The sequence below is a fragment of the Bactrocera oleae genome, chromosome 2 (genome assembly GCF_042242935.1).
Source record: "Bactrocera oleae isolate idBacOlea1 chromosome 2, idBacOlea1, whole genome shotgun sequence".
Taxonomy (NCBI): Eukaryota; Metazoa; Arthropoda; class Insecta; order Diptera; family Tephritidae; genus Bactrocera; species Bactrocera oleae.
Genome location: NC_091536.1, coordinates 9,845,087 through 9,863,885, shown reverse-complemented (window position 1 = coordinate 9,863,885; position 18,799 = coordinate 9,845,087). Strand labels below are relative to the sequence as shown.

Here is an 18,799-nt window from a genome sequence, read left to right as displayed (position 1 = left end):
GATGCATGAAAGAGTATAGTCTGATTTAATTATTTTTTACTACAGCTTAAAATCATTATTTGTCCTCAGTTATAGCCCGATACCTTTATTAACACTGACGGTATTCAAAATGAAAGAAGCGTAGTTGTAGCCTGATTTCGCCCATTGTCAAACTGTTATATAATACTTGTAGATATGTCAGACATCTAAAAATCAATTTGTCTCGTCATCTTCATTATATTGATAGGCATAACTCTATTTCGATCTCTATTAGTTTCGGGTGTTGCGAACAAACCTTTAGGTAAACAAAACAATTATTCTCTATGCAAACAAGAAAACTCTCGGGGGAATTTAAATTCGATGAATAGGTTGACTGAAGTGCACGAAACTCTTTATGGCGATTCCCACAATGTGGTAGAAGTTCATCACGATGATGCTGTTATTGTTATTGTAGCGACATAAACCATTCTTTAAAAATATTTGTAGAATGTTGCTGGTTTGACAATCTATAATTTATGTAAAAATCCTGTTCCTAAAAATTTTAATTTTAATTTTAGTTTATTTATAAGCTGGATCCACACTATCCACATTAAATGACAGCTTCTCGCAACAATTTTTAAGAAAGTATTTCGGAATATTTTTTGAATTTAGTCAATCAACTATTGCTAGCTAAAAAATTTAATTTGTAGAACTTATTGTAAAATAAAACTTATTCGCCATTGTTTTTAAAACGGCACCACTAATGGGGATATGGTTCCCAAACAGTCGGATCTATGTAACCGGAACGGACCCGGATTTTTATCCGGCCAAGAACTGTCATCTAGGCAGCATTCTTCACATTTATTTCAGAATTATTTCTGCTGCTACAGCAACAACAACATATTGTTTCGACGTTGATTCGTAAACTATTTGTTGAGGGTCTGCTCCATTCTAGGACATTCACTTTTTTAAGGCAATTACATACTGATTTCGTGCGATGCGTTTTTTGGAACTCCCTATTTCGCGGATATGGCTTTTTATTAAAAACACCTTGGTGAAATCGTTCAAAATGAAGTAGAATCAACCGCACGAAACTGGTATTTTAAACTGACCAAATTACGTTTAATTCAAAGTCAATGGATTCTTTTTTTTTATTTTTATTTTGCAAATGTTGTAAAATAAATAAATAAAGAAAATACATTAACTTCGGTTGCAATCTTCACAAATACAAAAGACTGCTTACAAGACTGATGAAAAAGTTTTCCATATAAACCGATCGTTCAGTTTGTATGTCAGCTATATGCTATAATTGTCCGAAATCGGCGGTTCCAGCAAATGAGCTGTTTCTTGTGGAGAAAAAATGTGTGCAAAATTTCAGATCGATATCTCAAAAACTGAAGAACTAGTTCGCGTTTATACAGACAGACGCTGATCACTTAAATGTATACTTAATAGGATGTCTGACGCCTGCTTTTGGGTGTTACAAACATTGTGGCAAACTTAATATAACCTGTTAAGGGTATAAATATAGCAGCCTTCGTAATATCGAATAATTAAAAATCTTTTCGTTCGTAATACAGTAACAGCAATAAGATATTTCAGATGGTTCGTTAAACCAAAAATTTGCTATTGTGAAAGTTCGTTATACTCAACGAACACTGTATACATTAATTCCCTTGTAGTTGCTCCCTTTTTTACCTTTATTGAGTTAGCGAAGTGAGTAGGTAGTTAACATGAAATTTTTATTTATAACATAAAAATTTGTATAACAGCAACTTAATAAACAATGATTGGTGTATATAAAATCAAAATATTTAAAAAATAAATATTATTGCAAATAAGTAGTATAAGTTGTAGCGCAGCACTGTAGCTCTTTAGATTTCACTAAGCATTTTGATTTTGTAATTTATCTCATTTTAATTAGATTACTCCTAATTATTATATTTGTTCTTTGTTGAATCCTGTTAACTTGCACTTCCCGAATTCAGACTCCAAACACAACCCCAAATACACAAACAAATCTGTTTATCGTATAACATTCAACGGTATTGTGGAATGTTTGCTCGACAGTATGCGCCCCAATTTCTCCTCGAGCGGACGACTCAACTCATGCCATGTACATTTGCCAATAAGCGCCACTTCCTCCAATGGCGGTCGAAATACCACCAACACATTCAGGCAAATACCATCGCTCGTGTATGGCATTGGCGAGGGACAATGTTCGACGCTGAGTATGCCGTGTGGCCGATGTTGTGGCAATTCGGCGCCGAATAGCTCGATCATAAATTTGCGTAGCGTCGAATGAAGACTGCGCTGTGGATGCACCTCGACCGTGGGGAAATGATGTACATTCTTTTCACTAACAAGTACATTTAACGAATTAGTGGCACGTTTGCGTATCACCGCGACGACACGCAAATAATTTTTGTGATGTGAGTACTTTGTTGGCAAAACATCTGGATGATAGGGTGGCGCCTGCGGTGACGAGTTGCGTTCATTATACGAGCGTCCAATGTCGATTAGATTTATAATATCATTAGCGCGTAGCGGCAATTCGGAGAGTTTGGCGATCCATTTCGCCTGCAATGACTCGTTATCCGCCTGAGCGGGTGTCTTTAACTGACCGCCTGTGACGCGACCCGTGAGCACAAAACGGAACCATGAACCACCTGCCACTTCGATGGCTAAAAGTGTTGTGATATCCACATTTAGACCGGTCTCCTCATAAACCTCACGCACAGCAGCCTCACATATGGTCTCGCCCTTTTCCATGCGCCCAGCTGGGAGATACCATTTGCCTGGAATAAGAATAATAATCACTGAAATTTCATATACATTAAATGATTACAAACCGGCACATGATTGCTTAGCCTCTTGCATCATGAGCACCTCATCCCTCTCGTTAAACAATACGCAAGCGACTATGTATGTAACCGATTTGCCTAGCAAAGGTATGTAATCTGCGGAGGCGCTTGGTTGTATGCCCTGCGCTTCGGCTGTGGCATTTTGTTCTTCAAGTGAGAAATCGCACAGCTCCTGCGTTATATCGCCCAGATCTTGAGCAGCAAGAATTCCGAGAAGCTTTTGCTCAATGCTGTCGGCCGCATTTTGGGAGTTGGTTTGGGGCATTTTGAAGCGCAGGCTTGAAAAGAAATTATTTTTTTGAAATATTAATTTTGTAAAACCAAATGAAAATTATCAAAATAGAAAGACAATTTAGGAGAATAGGTATACATGTGTATAAATTCAGAGTTTTGCCAATGGAAAAGTTTAATGTCATCATTAAACCGCTACAAGCCTATTTGTAACGTTTATGGTCGTGAAAAAATTAACTTTTCTAGGCCGAGAACTGAATCACAAATACATTCATCGAATAATTAGTTTTTCCCCTGAGAGTGGCAGGGAAGAATTCGAAATATATACTCGGCCCAGAACAATAAAATATTAGCGAACCAAAAATTATTTGTTGAATATCTTAGGCCACTATAACAGTATGAAATTGGTGAAGGTTTGCAGAACTAAGGTGGATGAGGTTGTTGCCAACTTCAAGAAATTCGTCGCAATATTTGGAAGATTCGTTTTTAAACTATAAATGGCTCCATAAAGTTAAAGATTTTCCTGAGTTAACGTGAACCGACGAAGGCAAAAGTTCCTATTTTCGTTAACCAGCCAATTTTGTGCTCCAATCAAATTGCTCGGAGCTCAGCGACTGCAAACTTCTCTACTAAATGCTAATGCAGAATTGTTTGTATTATATTTATTTTTAATAGTTGGCCCCTAGTAACCCTCACTAGCGTCGAGAAATGCAGATTCATATTAGAGTGACCCTGACAACAGCAGCTTCAGAAGTTCTCGATACATCGGCTTGTCGATCTGTGGTCCGAGAGATTTTATAACCTTACATATTTGTGCATACCTAAATATATTATATTATATAGTATGGTATAAATATATAGATGTATCTCGAGTTGTATAAGTGCGGTCGGATTATTAGGTTAGGTTAGTAAGATTTTGTACTAAAAAAACAGCGTCTCAGACAGTTTTTTAATTGCCTGGCCCATTATTGTTTGAGCACGCGTCAAAGATTTGGTGTGCTTGGAAGAGCAGGTGGTTAACAAGCCAGGCGGCTGAAAATGTTAGTAGCACTCCGTTGCGATAATTTTGATATTATAGTTCCATGACGCTATGGAAGGCCAATTGTCGAAAATATTGATAAAATAGTAACTGACGACATTGAGGGAGATGTCCTACCTAAAATTCATATGCTAAGTTTCAGAGTGTTGCTTGTGTAATTTTTATAGCTTTAAGCAGTTATAGGTGCGCAACACACCTAGATTTGATTCCGGGACTGACTAATATTGAAAAATTTCCAATACCGATCGCTACTCCTCAGGCGACAGCCAACCTCCGAGTGGTGTACATTTATCTGTCATAAAAAGGTTGCTCTTAAAAACCACAATTGGCTGTTTCGAAGCGGTTAAAAACTTATAGGCCACCTTATTTGTCGGTTAACTGACAAGCGCCCACTACTTATGCGTGCAGTAGCTCGGTCAAGCATCTAGTAGAGATTTAAAATAAATATATTCGTCCCAGTTTTTGGTCCACCGCTTATAAGTAGGCAGTTCAATCAATTTTGTCGAATCAACGCGGTAAATTTTGAGTGAAATACAAGTTTCTAAAGCAATCGACTCGTGTTAATCGACGATTAACTGACTAAAAACTAGTCTTAAATTAATTAACATACAAATTTATAAATATATTTATATAATACAAACATAATGATGAGTAATTTGTTTGCTCCTTTTTTTTTGCCGTTCGTGCTTGAGATGACATTAACACACTCAAATTTAGAGGCAGTAATTAAACCAAAAAAAAAACGCAAAGCAGATGACATACTTCGCCTTATTTTCAGTGCTTCGAAGCGTCAATAACACGCCTAACTATGCGCAAATTGAGTAAAACAACAAAATACAATACAAACAATGTATGAGAGATGGATAGAATAGTAGAAAAAGCGGTAATTATGGCAGTAATATTTATAAGAAGTGTAGAAGTTGATGCTCTGCAGAAATATTTCACTAAATGGTTATAAACAAGTGATGAGTGCGCATACTAATTAGTTCAGAAGAAAGATAAAAGTGATGAGCACAACAAAGCGACAGAGATCAACAACAGTTACGCGAAGAAAACTGTTTGTAACAACGAAGTAACGCAGCAGTGACACTGACAGACGCTGCCGCGCTGCACACGAAGCTTGCGAAAACCCAAATGCGCTGAGAGAAGGGGGCGGGCATAACGGTGAGTGGTGAGGCAAAATGAAATATGTGACAACAGTTGGCAGTGGCTGGTTGATGCAGGAGTTGTAACTGCAAGCTGCGTATGTGCAATAAAGAAATAGGAGACAGACGCGTTTAGCGTGTTTATTTGTGGCTTTAAAGATAATTACGGTTTTAGCGATTTAGCTGAGACTGTTGCAAGCGGATGCAGTTGCAATGTGAATGGGCTGTAAGTGGTAAATAAAGCAGTCAGCAGACTGAATGACAGAGCTTTGGTAATCACTTGCCGCTGGCAGTTGTGGTTGACGCGGCAGCACGTTGCGTCGTGATTTAAGCAAGCAAGAAAAATGCAAAAAATGGAAAAGATATTCAAAAAAAAAAGTAAAAAAGCGCAAGCAAACAGAGAAACAGCTTGTTATAGAATAGCGCGTACCGCGTACGTGCGCTTGCGCATTGGAAGTAGAAAGTCATTAGATGATTGTAGTCTGTCGCTCAGCGTTAGGATGTGATTGTCACAATTTTCACGAAGTCTGTATGCATGCAGATGTGTGAAAGTGCGCAGAACACTAGCGGCTTGTAATTTCTCCAAGACAGTTTCACGCAACACGAAATGTTTAAATGAAAATTTAGCAAACATTTTCAAACAGCAGAAATATCAAAATTTGCTTGCCAAAAAATTCCAAAATTATGTTAGCTCATACACACATACATATGCGCTTAAGCGCGCTGGTATGCAGGTAAGCTGAGACGCAAGAATGTTGTACACACAATTTGTCGTAGAATGTTTGGTATTTCTTATGCAAATTTCAAATAACATCGCACCAAAACAATAAATCGAACTCGTTGGTATGCCTCGCGTTCGTAGCTTATGTCTTTTGTTTTTTTCAATTTTTATTTGTTGCTAACAATGCGCACACAAAACACTTACTATGCAGACACACCGCTTTTGCTGTTGCTCTTGTTGTTTGTAGCACAGTTTCTTTTTGTTATTATTTTTTCTATAAATTCTTTATATTTATATTATATATTTTATCTAGGTGACTTTTTTATAATTCCTTCTAGCTTTTAGTTTTCGAAGTTTGGGGCCGTCTATTGCGCGTATTGGTTCACTGTGGTGCGCGCTCTGCGCGAGACACGGTACAATGTTGAATCGCGACTGTTTTCCGAATTGTTTATATGGTTTGTTTGCTTCTTCACTAAGCGCTGTTGGCATAGGGTAGCAGTGTAAAATACCGGTTGTAATTTGCCATGGATATGTCTTATGAATATATAATATATTATATAAAGAAGCTTTATAAGCTGCTCTTCTGCTATTCGCTTCTTCACATTTTGAAATGCTTTCTCATTATAGCATGTTTCTTAATTTCTTAGAGAAATGCTACTAACGTGACGTCATATTTCATAACACTCAAAATTTTGTGTTCAATTTGTCAAAATCTCTTGCTTTATCTCATGCCGAAGCTGTTAGAAAACTATTTGGTGTCCTCAACTTTTTATTCTTAATCACTAAGTGGATATTGTTAGGGTTTCGGTAAATATGCGACGTCGTTTCCGACGACTTTTTTTGTTAATTGGCTTGATATTCCCTACTAGCCGCACCTAACTCTCATCACATCCTTACAATGAATCAAGTATAGCCTTAATTACAACTCGCAGCCCGAGAATATAAAAGTACATTTCTCTCTTTCGAGTTTTACAACTTGATTTGATATATACTCAAAAATACTTTTTACCTCCAATCGTGATCTCTATGGAGTATAAAGAAATAGTTTTCTTGAGAAGTTTTATTATGGAAACTAAGAGATTTTATGTCATGGGAATGCTTTTAGTAGGTAAATATCCATTTAAATTCGCTTAGAAACTTCAATTATAGAATGATCTTTCAACAATAATTTAGGAATAAGCTAAGTTAAATATATAGCTAAGCTTCATAGAATTTAAGATGGACATAACATTTGTGAATTCGCGATTTGGAAAGCTTTTGAGCTTTTAAACCAAAAACGCAAAAAAAAAGTTTTTCTACCTTATTCAGAGACACATATTTAGTAGGATACTAGGCTAGGTTATGTTAGGCAATTTTGGCTAATCACCCATCGTGGGTTCAACAACGGGACAATTGAGAATGAAGACAACTTCTTTAGTAAATAATTTCGAGGTGATTTAATATACAAGCTGAAGGCAAATATAGAAGAAATTTTGTACTAGGGAACAATCGAAATGAAACTTTTGACTCGGACCTTAAATTTTTTTGTTATTCTATTGGCAAAATTGCTGACTATATGTATATATTTTGTAGTATCCTTTTAGCATGTTAAAGTGTGAGGGTTTAAAATATAATAATTGCAGTAATCGATTGGCACAATTAAACACACATTTTTATTAAGGAAATGAGGTTTTAACTTTTGACATCACGGTGTCGAGATATCTTAAGGGGTTAGGAGTAGTCGGCATTTTCGTTAAGTGTAATATCGTGAAAATATTCTCTGAAAATTTCAAGTTGATCCGATAATTACTTTTTGAGTTGTTCGACAAATAACAAAGAGCGCTCGGGAGCTTTAGTGTGAAACTTTAAATGCGTTTTTCTCAAAACTATGTTTTTTGAACTGGTGAAAACTGTAACTCGAAAACCGCTTAGTAGGTTTTAATGAAATGTATACAGCTTTTAGAATACTTAATAAACTCTGGCCTGATCGTAGGATTTTTTTTTCAATAATTTCGATTTTTTAATACCTACTGTTTAACTGTTGATTTTTTCCCAAAAATCTAGAAAAATATTTCCTGAAGCCGTCATTTTGTTAATTTTTAAAAAATTTTGAATAATAATAATTTTCTTCATCCGATTGATTTTAGATGAATCTCCAAGGACTTATGATTGTCACCGCAAGCACCTTTTTTTTTGGAACTGGGTCAACACACACAGCTGTACATTTGGAAATCAAAATTTTTTTTGTTGAAATTTTAGTGACTTCAAGTCAAAACATTATATACTAATGCTATATTACTACTTTTGTAAAATAGCATGACTTATAGCAACAAAAAATTGCTGAAAATTCTAATTTTTTCGTGCCTCTGACTACCCCTAACCCCTTAATACATCGGGAATGTTGTTTTAAAATTGTAGACACCTCCGATTCTAATTTTATATTAGAAAACAGTAGTTTTTTGTAAAAGAGTAGAGTTCACATAAGACACGTTCGATAACGTAAGAATTCATCGTTGTTTGATCTAATAAGATGTCTTCATTTCCAACGCGATATTTTCCTTATAAGTCGATGGAGGCTATAAAAAATCACTGTTGGAACTAAAGACTATCCGGGCGTGGTCTAGTTTAACAAAAAGTGTAAATCTGGAAGATGATAATAAAAATATTTAAATCAATAGAAATAGTATATCTCCTTTCCTAACGGTTCCTTCAAATGCGGAAGACCAATCATTACTAAATTAATACAAAAAGTGGTAAATATCAGCCGATCCAACTTATCAGAAGCCACCGTATAGACACTTGACTTACTTATGTTCGTTGCAGTGCCACAAATGCGTTCGGCAAGCAGTCAATAGTTGGAAGCGAATAAACTATGTACAATACATTACAAGGGAGTCTAAAGTATCACAGGCTAGCAGGTTATTTCGTTGTTAAGTGGAGTATCTAGTTGTTGTGAACAACAAATCAATGTACATATGTAAATACCCGTTGTGCTTTGGTAACAAGTTTACATTTTGTTTTGATCTGTGCATATAGGTACTATGTCTGTCACCGAAGTTTGTTTGTGTTTCACTCGAAATATAAAAAAATGAATGGCTGAGAAAAGAGCTGAGAATGCGACTGACAGTTTAGTATGCCTGTAAACGCCGCTGTCAGAGATTAAATAGAAGGAATTTGTTACCTTTTTGTTTGAATTCTTTTGTGCTATTTTTTTATAATTTTTCAGATGACACCTGTAGATTTGGTTTTCTTTTTCTATTGAAAAGACAGCTACAAACGTGTGCATGTTGGTTTCGGAATTAAAAGAAAATGTATATTATTTATATATATAATTGCATGAATGAAATGTTCTACAAGTTTTAAAATCTCACCTTCGGAAGATGGAGGTCTTCAGCCCGATACTAATTTTGAGTTATTTATCTATATATTATATACAGAAGAGAGCGAGTTACAGAACTCAAAATTATTCTTTGTGTCTGTTTGATGTTTCAGCATCTTCTATTTATAAGCTGAGAGTGTCTATAGTCAGTGCTCTCATCAGCCAGGTTTAGGGGAATTATTAGGACTTAAAGTGATTACATGTATTCTTCTTATGTTAAGAGGTTATATCCACTTGCAAGTCAGGAAATTTTAGTTTTTTTTTGTGTTTTTTTAAAGGGGATTTTTATTTAATAAATCAAAATAAATGTACTTTAATAATCGGCAATCTATTTTTAGATTCTGGATTCCCTCATTTCTGTAGCTGATCTCTAGGAGCACTTCCGACAAAAGGTGTTGGTGTTTGTGAATAAGGTTTTTCTGCTTAACATCTTCTCATATCCAAAAAATTTTATTAGCATTATAGATGAGTACAGGTAATGATCGAAGGACTAGTTAAAATATTTATTTTTGACAAAATAGCGGTTTCTCAAATAAAAGTAGTTTTTTTTTTAAATTTTTATACTACAGAGTAGCTTAAAACTTCTTTGAATCCTTTGATTATTACCTGAAAAATATATCTAAGAAGCTCGTGTGAAAATTTCAAGTCGATCGGTCCAGCCGTTTCATTGCCGACTCGTTTTGCAGCGTTTCGAGCGAAAGCGTTTTAAGTTTTGGCAGCCGAAGTTATGAAATTCTTACAAATTCGCTCATATCTCCGAAACTATTCGTCGGATAACCTTAAAATTTTCGGATTATATTCTCAAATATAAATTACTTCGATATATATAAAAAAAAAATTACTTTTGGAGATTCACAAATGGATATAACTGATATTCCTTAAAAATTTTCTAGGGGTTTCACGAGGGTACTTTGAAAGAGATTAAGATGAAGACCACATACTATTTTTTATCGTTCCAAAACGTCCATTTGCAAAAAAATTTGGCTCGAGGAGTCTGCGTAGCAAAGTTTTAATGTTATCTCAATCTTCGCTCAAGTTATCAATAGCTAGACCACGGGCGGACATTACGATATTGTAAAACCAGAGAACGTAAATGAATTAATTCTCTGGCATACTGAAGTTCAATTAAAATCATTATTCTTTGCAGAGTTAGATTGCTAGTTTGACAGCGCGCAGAAAAAGTCAGTATGTACTTAGTTGCGGTGATTGAGCGCGGTTACCGCTTTAATGATTGCTATGTGTGAGTCTTGCGTTACGGCCTGTATTCTGAGCTATACTTTGCATTTAAAGTATAAATGTATCTAATTAAAGCGTGACTATGCGATACAGTGCCATGCGGCAAAATATGCTTACATTCTTACATTTGCATATATGTATATACATATGTACATACCTCCGTCTGTGATATATGCTTACAAGGAAGAGAGTATTGCAAATTTTAATATATTATTTACATTTTCTATGACAATCTCAAAGCGTATAACGGAAAAATGTATGAAATTCGAAATTTAGATACAAAATTTCTTTTCGAATCGCTGATAAAAAGAAAGTTCAATAAAAGCCAGAATGATATACATAAATAAAGACATACATACATACATACATACATGAATAAATGCTAAATAATGCATTGAAGCGTATAAACACTGGTTATGCTTAGGGCAGTCGTAAACTTGAAAATTCTATTTTCTATGCGCTTTATGAGTACCTACAACGGTCTCGAAAAGCTTTAAATTGTAACAATTATTTTCTAAGGTATGCACATATGTACGTATGTGTGTAAGCATAAATAAAATATAAATAAAATTAACAAGTAAGAAAATGCTAAGTTCGCGTATAACCGAACATTTTAAACTCTTGCGATGTGCAAAAATCATAGCCGGGGGAATGAATTACAACCCGAATATTTAAACAAGATAAAACGTTAACTTCGATGGCACCCAAGCTATATACCCTTCACAAATACAAAATATTCTGTACAAGTAATTGTTTTTCTTCTGTCTATATGTATGGCAGCTATATGCTATATTGATGAGTTTACACCATTGCTTTAGATAATAATCCATACTAAATTTCTTGAAGATATTTCGTCAAATAAAACACTTGATTCCGATCGTTCAGCTTGTATGGCAGCTATATGCTATAGTGGTCCGTTATCGGCAGCTTCTTGGGGAGAAAATCAATAACTGAGGGACTAGTTCGCGTATATACAGACGGGCATGGCTAAATCTCTCGACTCAGCTGGTCATGTTGACGATTTATATATGCACTTATATACATATATTTTATAGTGTCTTCGACGTTTCATTCCTGGTTTAAATTTTATGACAAACTTAATATACCCTGATGAGGGTATCAATATTGGAAATCTAAGGAAAAAGTATTGTGTTGTATGGAAACTAGTAGTGGTGGTAGTCTGATTTTAGCCATTTTTACATCGTAGCATAAGAATGTTAGGCTTATATTATGCACCGAATTCGATTGATATTGGTCGAAGAGTTCCTGATATAATAAATTTCACATAAAAGTAGATGGTTTCACGACTATTGTTCAACTTTTACACCGAGTCTTATGTTAACCTTCCGTACCGTTTATTAAGTTATCGCACTTTTAATAGTTTTCAACATAACCGTTATATAGAACGGACGGACAGTCACTCGGAATTCAATTCGTTATGTCATCTTGATCATTTATGTATATATATTTTGTATTACTCTGTAGCAATCTGGCTTTGTTTTAGGTGTTACAAACAACCGTTAGATGAACTAAACTAAAATACTTTGTAGCAAGATGTTGCGAGAGTATTGAAACATTTTTCCCCGTTCCCGTTATAGTTCAAACTGATTGGTACTCTAGAAATTCTAAACGTGAATTGTGTAAAGTAGTAGATAAATGCATAAAATCAACAGTAAAATAATATTTTCATTTTTATTACTAAATACCGTACACTACACTTAATAATAAAAATAAAAATATTCCAGTCGAGTATTTAGCAAGTTAACAATCACATTTATTAGCAGTACATGCGCTGAATTTCTCACTTTCACCGCAAACACACACAACGGCAAATGGAAATGTAGTTTTCACATTGCGCGTGTCAACAGTATGTGCCTTACTTATAATTTTATGAAAAAACCAAATATACATATGTATATCTTGTCGTGCACTAATCTTGGTTGGCGGTCAAGGTCGACTAGCTCATCGCGTATCGAAGAAGACCGTCAAATTCATTTGCATTGTATTTCAGTATCACGTTGATGACAACATCTCTTTGTAATTCTTTTCGTATTGTGCGAGTTTTGCATTGTTTTTAACTTGTTCATGCACTTTAAATAGTTATTCGTGAAGATGTTGTTAGTTGCTTTGAATTTCAAATTGGTTTCTTCGCCACAAACGCAACAATGATGTAAACAACTTATAAAACAGTGGGTGTCTGTGTGATTTTGGGCATTTAATTGTTGATTTAATGTTTACAAAACATTTCTAAATTTGCTGATGCTCCAGAAGTTGCGCCCGAATCGCCCATATTCAAACTTTTAGGTAAAGCGAATTATGAATTTATTATTGCTCGTTTTTAAACGGTAAGGCTACCAGTGTTTGTATTAATTTTTAATATTGTAAGTTGTTGTTGTAGGGGCAAACAAAAAAATATTGCTGAGGTTACTTAGAGTATTGCTGCCGAGGTGACAGTCCTTGGCTGGATAAAAATGCAGGTCCCTCCGGTTACGGCAACCCGACTGCCGTGTAATAGTATATAGTCCTATATTTACCCCTTATGTAATAAGTTCTTATAACAAAAAAAAAAATCACTCATTATACAAAGACAACATTTAATTTAGTACAATTTAACGGTAATCACCGCCAGCACCCTAGAAGCGTTTGTTGTTGTTGCAGCCGGTATTTAATCCCCGCTTAGAGGTTAGGTTCAAGTTGATTGTAATTGAAGTCATCTAACGGTAGGACTAGGAAACGTGCTGTTTCGACGGGGTCGGAGCAAACAAGCTACAATCCGTTATACCAACATGCAAAGCGGTGGTTAGAGTCATGCGGAGAGTCACTGCAGGACATGCATATATTTGGTATATCGGCGTCAATTCTGTATAAGTAGGAGTTTAACTTGCTACAATATCCAATACGAAGTTATGCAAGGGTTACTCAAGAATCTAAGGGCAACTATGCTGGCAGGGAGTTGGTGAAGATGTTAATGGCTCCACTGTGAATGGCGGCCAATATTTGTAAGAAGTTAGTTGCGTCCGTAGTCTGGTTGGCGTATTTGGCGTATTGTTCAATGCCGTCGACGTAATCAAGGAATGATCTCTTGATGCTCCTAGGAGGCGGCTCTGCTTCAAGCAGACGACGGTCGCATGCGGAATGAAAGAGAATAGGTTGTCAAGTGTAAGGCCTAAAATCTTTGGGTTGTTGACAGTGAGAATTTTAAAGTCATTGACTGTTACATTAAGATTCAGTCTGTAGTTCTTCGTCCGGTTCGTGAATATACTCGCTGCATATTCCGTGGGGGAGAGTGTTATACTCTTCGCAGAGAAGAAGCGAGAAAGATCGGTGAGATAGCTCTTTACTTTTGAACACATGCAATCAATTTCATTGCCTGACGTCAATATTATACAATCATCCGCGAATAGGGTGGCGGAAATTTTCTCTGATAGTTGTGGGAATTTCGAGGTTTTCCCATTGATGAAAAGGAACCAATTATTCTGCCAATGAATGTCAACTCAGCAGCAGCTCTCAAAATTATTTGGAGAGTGGGCTACTCAGCTGCTACAACATACTGCTACAACGTACTGCATACTGAACTAATCTGATTTTTAGAATAAAATAAGTCTTTAATACCCAAATTAATACTAGTGCTGCTGTCTTATCTGAAGTAATCTTTTATACTTGGTTGCAAAAGTTTTTTCTTCAATTCTGCATAAGGCTGCATTAGGTCATTTAAGCCACTTATGAATTGTGGTAAATCTGTCTGTGTTTCGAGTTTACCTAAAGTGTCTAATAGTTCCCAATGCTTTTTTAATTATTTGTATTTGTTCACATGCTTTGCTATTATTTAGAATTGTTGTATTGTTGCGTGTAGGCTTTTGCGTCTTACGCTCAATTTCATTAAAGTCTTCAGTTTCAAATTTGATAATTGCTTCTTCATCAGATTGCTCATCACTGCCATCAAATCGGATGGATATTTCGTTATCACTAACTTCTTTTATGACATTATTTATAAAGATGTCAGCATCACTTGAATGCGTATCATTTTCTGAGCATAAGCTGATGAGTTCCTCATTTCCTTTCTGATCTGTTGGTTCCGCAGACTTTAAGCACTGAAATTTTTCAATATTAGCTCCACTGATTTGCTGTGCGGTCTCTTTTGGTATTTCAGTTTCTTCGCTTGATCTGCTTTCGCCAAGTTTTAAATATTCTTTAATATCATCAATAGTCATATCCGCGAATCCGTTTCCCGGTAGTTGCCTGGCATTAATTGCAATAAGTGTTATTTCATCAGCCAGTTGTGAATTGTGACATGGCTCTGTTCCAATCTGAGAAAAAAATTTATTTAACAATAATATTTTTGTTTACTTATTCTGATATCAGCAAACATCTTTCTTATCACATTGACGAGAAACTTTTTTCTTGTTTAACCTCAATGTGACTAAGATATATTTCTGCAGTAAATAAGAGAAAACAATGAACTCACCTTCGGCCAAAGCTGATACCAGCCACTTTTCCAGCATTCAACACCGATGTCTTCCAACGCCTCATGTATGTTTTCAATCGCATCAGGCTTTGTACAAATCCGCTTGGGTCTTTTCTACAAGACGTTGCACCAAATGTTCGAAAAATCGGCGCAAGTATTTGCTGTGAAAAGTTGACAACACACTTTGTGCGATTGGGTGTAATGACTGTGTAGTTTTGTAACGTAGAAATTTTACGCTTAAAAAAGATTCATCGTATGTTGGTAGTACCATTTGTCGCAAGTCACTATTCAATAAAAGTAAACAGCGTTCTGGCATTTCCATAATTTGTAAATAATTACGTACGGTTGGTGTGAAACATTGTATGAGCCAATCATGGAAATGTGATGGCGTCACTTTTGGCAACCTTTGTGTTTGACGTCCACTACAACGCCAAAATATGGGCGATTCGCCTTTTTTTGTGTGGCGTACGTAATGCGGTACGCGTGTACGACTAATCAACATCGGTTTGACACAGAAATCACCTTGAGCATTATTACAGATGAACAAGCTAATGCGATCATTAGCTCGGGATTTATATTCTTTTGCGATGGATATACTACTTGGCAAGCATTTCCAGGCAAAGGATAACTCAAAAGCGGCGAATACTTGACATGGTTGATAATTTTCTGCCTGCAATAGCTTAGCAAATTGTATTGGGTATATGTTGCACACAGAGTGGTCAATTGGTTGAGTTTTGTAGGTAGTGTTAAAATCTAAATCATAACGTTTACGAAATTTTACAAACCAACTTTTGCTAGCTTTGAAATCACGGCTTTCTACTTGCAATCCATTGTAATTTCTTTGTTTGTTCTTGTTCAAATTAGCTATTTGCTCTTTATCCTTCAGTGATCTATATATTTCTCTTGCTTTGGCACTAATGCTGGTAATGTTATGTGTACCACCATGCAGTAAGTGTTCTGCATACCACACATACAATTGACGTTCCATTTTTTCTTGTACTTCATCATGCGGGATATATGCCACAGAGCGAAATGTATGCTTTGTACACTGCTCTGCGTACTTACGAATCTGGCTTTCATTTCTTATAAGTGAACGTATTGTACTATCGTTAATTTCATATTCGCGACTCAAATCCATTGTACGTTCTTCAACTTTTAAGCGATCCAATAATTTTATTTTAGCTTCAATTGTAAGACATCGCCGCCGACGCTTACTGTTTGTGGCACTGTTGTCCAGTAAACATTTCGTTCGCTTATAGCACGCCATGCGATTGAATCTAAAAAATATATTAATTTTTAAAAACCGTATATAAAAAGGTACTGGAACGCTTACCACTTCACTTTTTGCAGTACTAAAACTTGCAAGTTTTTTTATACAATCACATCATTTCACAAAATGTTTAATGGTTTTTAGCAAATTACGCATGTTATAAAAATTTAAGTGTAAATGTATAAAAGTAGAGTTTATTGAACACATTATATACTTACAATTTGATTGTTTATTTATTCTATATTGTTTTTTAATAATGTGCAAACCAAGTGAGTGTTTATTATTGTTAAATGTCAATGAAACTCACAGCTGATAATAGGTATGTGAGTGGAACTACCTATATCGTTTTAATATCGAGTAAGTTTCTTTCGAAGAATATGTAATAGTCATTACAGCAAGAAAGCCGAAATTAAATATTTTCATTTTCATTTTTAACGAACAAATATTACATTTGGAATATATGTGAGTAATTTAAAATTATATATTTAAATTGTATATACCTATAAAGTTTACAGAAATTGTAGAGAGATTTCGATAAATTAAATTTCGATATATTTGTTTATTTAACGACACATCGCCGGTGAAATGTCAGAGGGCGTCTCATCTTAGTAAAATTTTTAATAATTCTAAAACCATTGCCCATTACAATGAATACTAAACAAAATTATGTTCATATTTTATTCACGGGTTATTCCAGACCAGATAGCAATGATTCCAATGCCATGCGGGCCAATTGCACCTGTACTCTAATACGTACACGGAATGGGCGGAACGTCATCGTTGATACACTCACCGCCTGGGATGGAGAACGTCTAACGGATGCCCTTCTAAACTTACATGGGCTCAAGCCACAGGATATACATGTTGTTGTTTGTACACATGGTCATTCCGATCATAACGGCTGTAACTATCTCTTTCGTGCAGCGCAATGGCATTTTATGGGCGCCTGTGTCTCGAATCGTGACAAGTATTTAGATTGTCCATTAACTCGTGGTGATTCGGAACCTTTTCAATTGTGTGGGGATGATGTGGTTGTAGTACGCACACCAGGCCATACACTCAATTGTGTGTCGGTATTGGTGCGAGGCACTAATCTGGGGGAAGTTGTAGGAGTTTGTGGTGATTTATTCGAACGTGTTGAAGACATTGCGGATCCAACTATTTGGCTGGAAGCAGGTAGTGAAAATGCGGAATCTCAGCGAATACAACGTTTGCGAATGATCGAGTTGTGCAATTATATAATACCAGGTCATGGTCAGGGTTTTGCTGTAACAGAACATATGCGGGGACTACTGCGACAACAAGTGAATTTGAACAAGGCTAATAATCAGTAACATAATGACATGCATTAAAGCTGACATTAGTATGTATATTTAAAGATTTTATTAAAACAAACGCATGGTAGCTATTAGAAGATGTAGTTAGATTATTTTGTTGTATCTACGAAAAAAACCAGTTGTCATATAGTTTCGGCGAGTACTGCTGGAGTTAGTGAACTTTATCAGATATGATACTTCAGATTTTGTCATATTATATGTGAATAAATGTGTAATCATATGGAATATTACACATGAAGTATATTGTTTGAATCCTTTAAAAGTTCCACAAAAACCAAAATAGTGATTACTAAAAAATACTGCAAATATTTATGAAATATGTCTCAAATGATTTAGTCAATTCGTTGTTAATGGAAAAATATTTTTGTTTGGGTTTTCTTGTCACTTGGTTGTTGTTATTGTTGTGGCAGCAGAAAACATTCCTGAAGTAATTTCGTGGTATGGTGCCGAGTTGACAGTCCTTGACAGGATAAATATCCGGGTTCGTTCCGGTTACTTAGACCCGATTGTAGTGGGAACGTTTTTCCACTTGGTCGAACCAATCGATTAATTGTCGAATCCCATGACTCTTACCTTCTCATTCTGTGCTCCATGAAACCAACCCACTCTTTTTCAGTGTTGCCATTTGAGGAAATCTTTAGGTACCAAACTACCAAATTTTTTTATCATCAAAACATTGCTTTACAATTAAAACATTATATTTCCATTTGAACAAATATGTATGTAGAAATAAACCTAAGAGGCCAATTTAAAGTAGCTACATTTAATGCACGTCCTTCGTTTTCTTCAAGCTAATCGAATATTTTGAACCACTCCATACGAAATTTTCGCTTCCAGGAGAGCTTTAATCGCTACAAAAACTTGTCAATTTGTAAATGACATGTTAATATGTTTATTGTTATACCGAAACAAATCTTAAAATTAACTTGTATTGTAAATACTGATAAGAAAATATTTTCTTCAAAAAAAACAAAAAAAAAATGGAACTACCAATTTTGGTACGACCGGAGCAAAACGGCAACGCTGTACTTTTTGCCCATAGTGCCATTCCATCAAAACAGCCCGGAATGTCGAAGATCCCGTTATACAACTTCGATGACTATTAATTTGAGATTTTCTCCAAATAGGGTTTAGATATCCGTTATAACAACAATATTAATTTGTATATACAGGAA

The 18,799-nt window shown here is 35.4% G+C and overlaps 2 protein-coding genes and 1 pseudogene across 7 annotated transcripts; 1 reads left to right on the top strand and 2 right to left on the bottom strand.

Annotated features, from left to right (window-relative positions):
* Window positions 1-1,679: 1,679 nt before the first annotated feature.
* LOC106624040 (8-oxo-dGDP phosphatase NUDT18) lies at window positions 1,680-16,643 on the bottom strand. 4 transcript variants are annotated; one of them, XM_014243702.3, is made up of 3 exons: window positions 16,506-16,643; window positions 2,811-3,100; window positions 1,680-2,756 (listed from the first exon to the last, which is right to left on the bottom strand). In XM_014243702.3, the coding sequence occupies exons 2-3, from the start codon at window positions 3,085-3,087 to the stop codon at window positions 1,984-1,986; spliced, it is 1,050 nt and encodes a 349-aa protein (XP_014099177.1). In that variant the 5' UTR covers window positions 3,088-3,100; window positions 16,506-16,643; the 3' UTR covers window positions 1,680-1,983. The 4 variants fall into 4 exon arrangements, with proteins under 4 accessions (XP_014099177.1, XP_014099178.1, XP_036228956.1 ...); XM_014243703.3 differs by lacking the exon at window positions 16,506-16,643 and adding an exon at window positions 6,163-6,408; XM_036373063.2 differs by lacking the exon at window positions 16,506-16,643 and adding an exon at window positions 4,734-4,823.
* Window positions 4,868-18,759, top strand: LOC106624037 (metallo-beta-lactamase domain-containing protein 1). 3 transcript variants are annotated; one of them, XM_036373071.2, is made up of 2 exons: window positions 4,868-5,256; window positions 16,985-18,759. In XM_036373071.2, the coding sequence occupies exon 2, from the start codon at window positions 17,010-17,012 to the stop codon at window positions 17,619-17,621; it is 612 nt and encodes a 203-aa protein (XP_036228964.1). In that variant the 5' UTR covers window positions 4,868-5,256; window positions 16,985-17,009; the 3' UTR covers window positions 17,622-18,759. The 3 variants fall into 3 exon arrangements, with proteins under 3 accessions (XP_036228964.1, XP_014099175.2, XP_069964737.1); XM_014243700.3 differs by lacking the exon at window positions 4,868-5,256 and adding an exon at window positions 5,287-5,971; XM_070108636.1 differs by lacking the exon at window positions 4,868-5,256 and adding an exon at window positions 16,645-16,749.
* Window positions 13,904-16,489, bottom strand: LOC106624039 (tigger transposable element-derived protein 1-like; annotated as a pseudogene).
* Window positions 18,760-18,799: the final 40 nt, after the last annotated feature.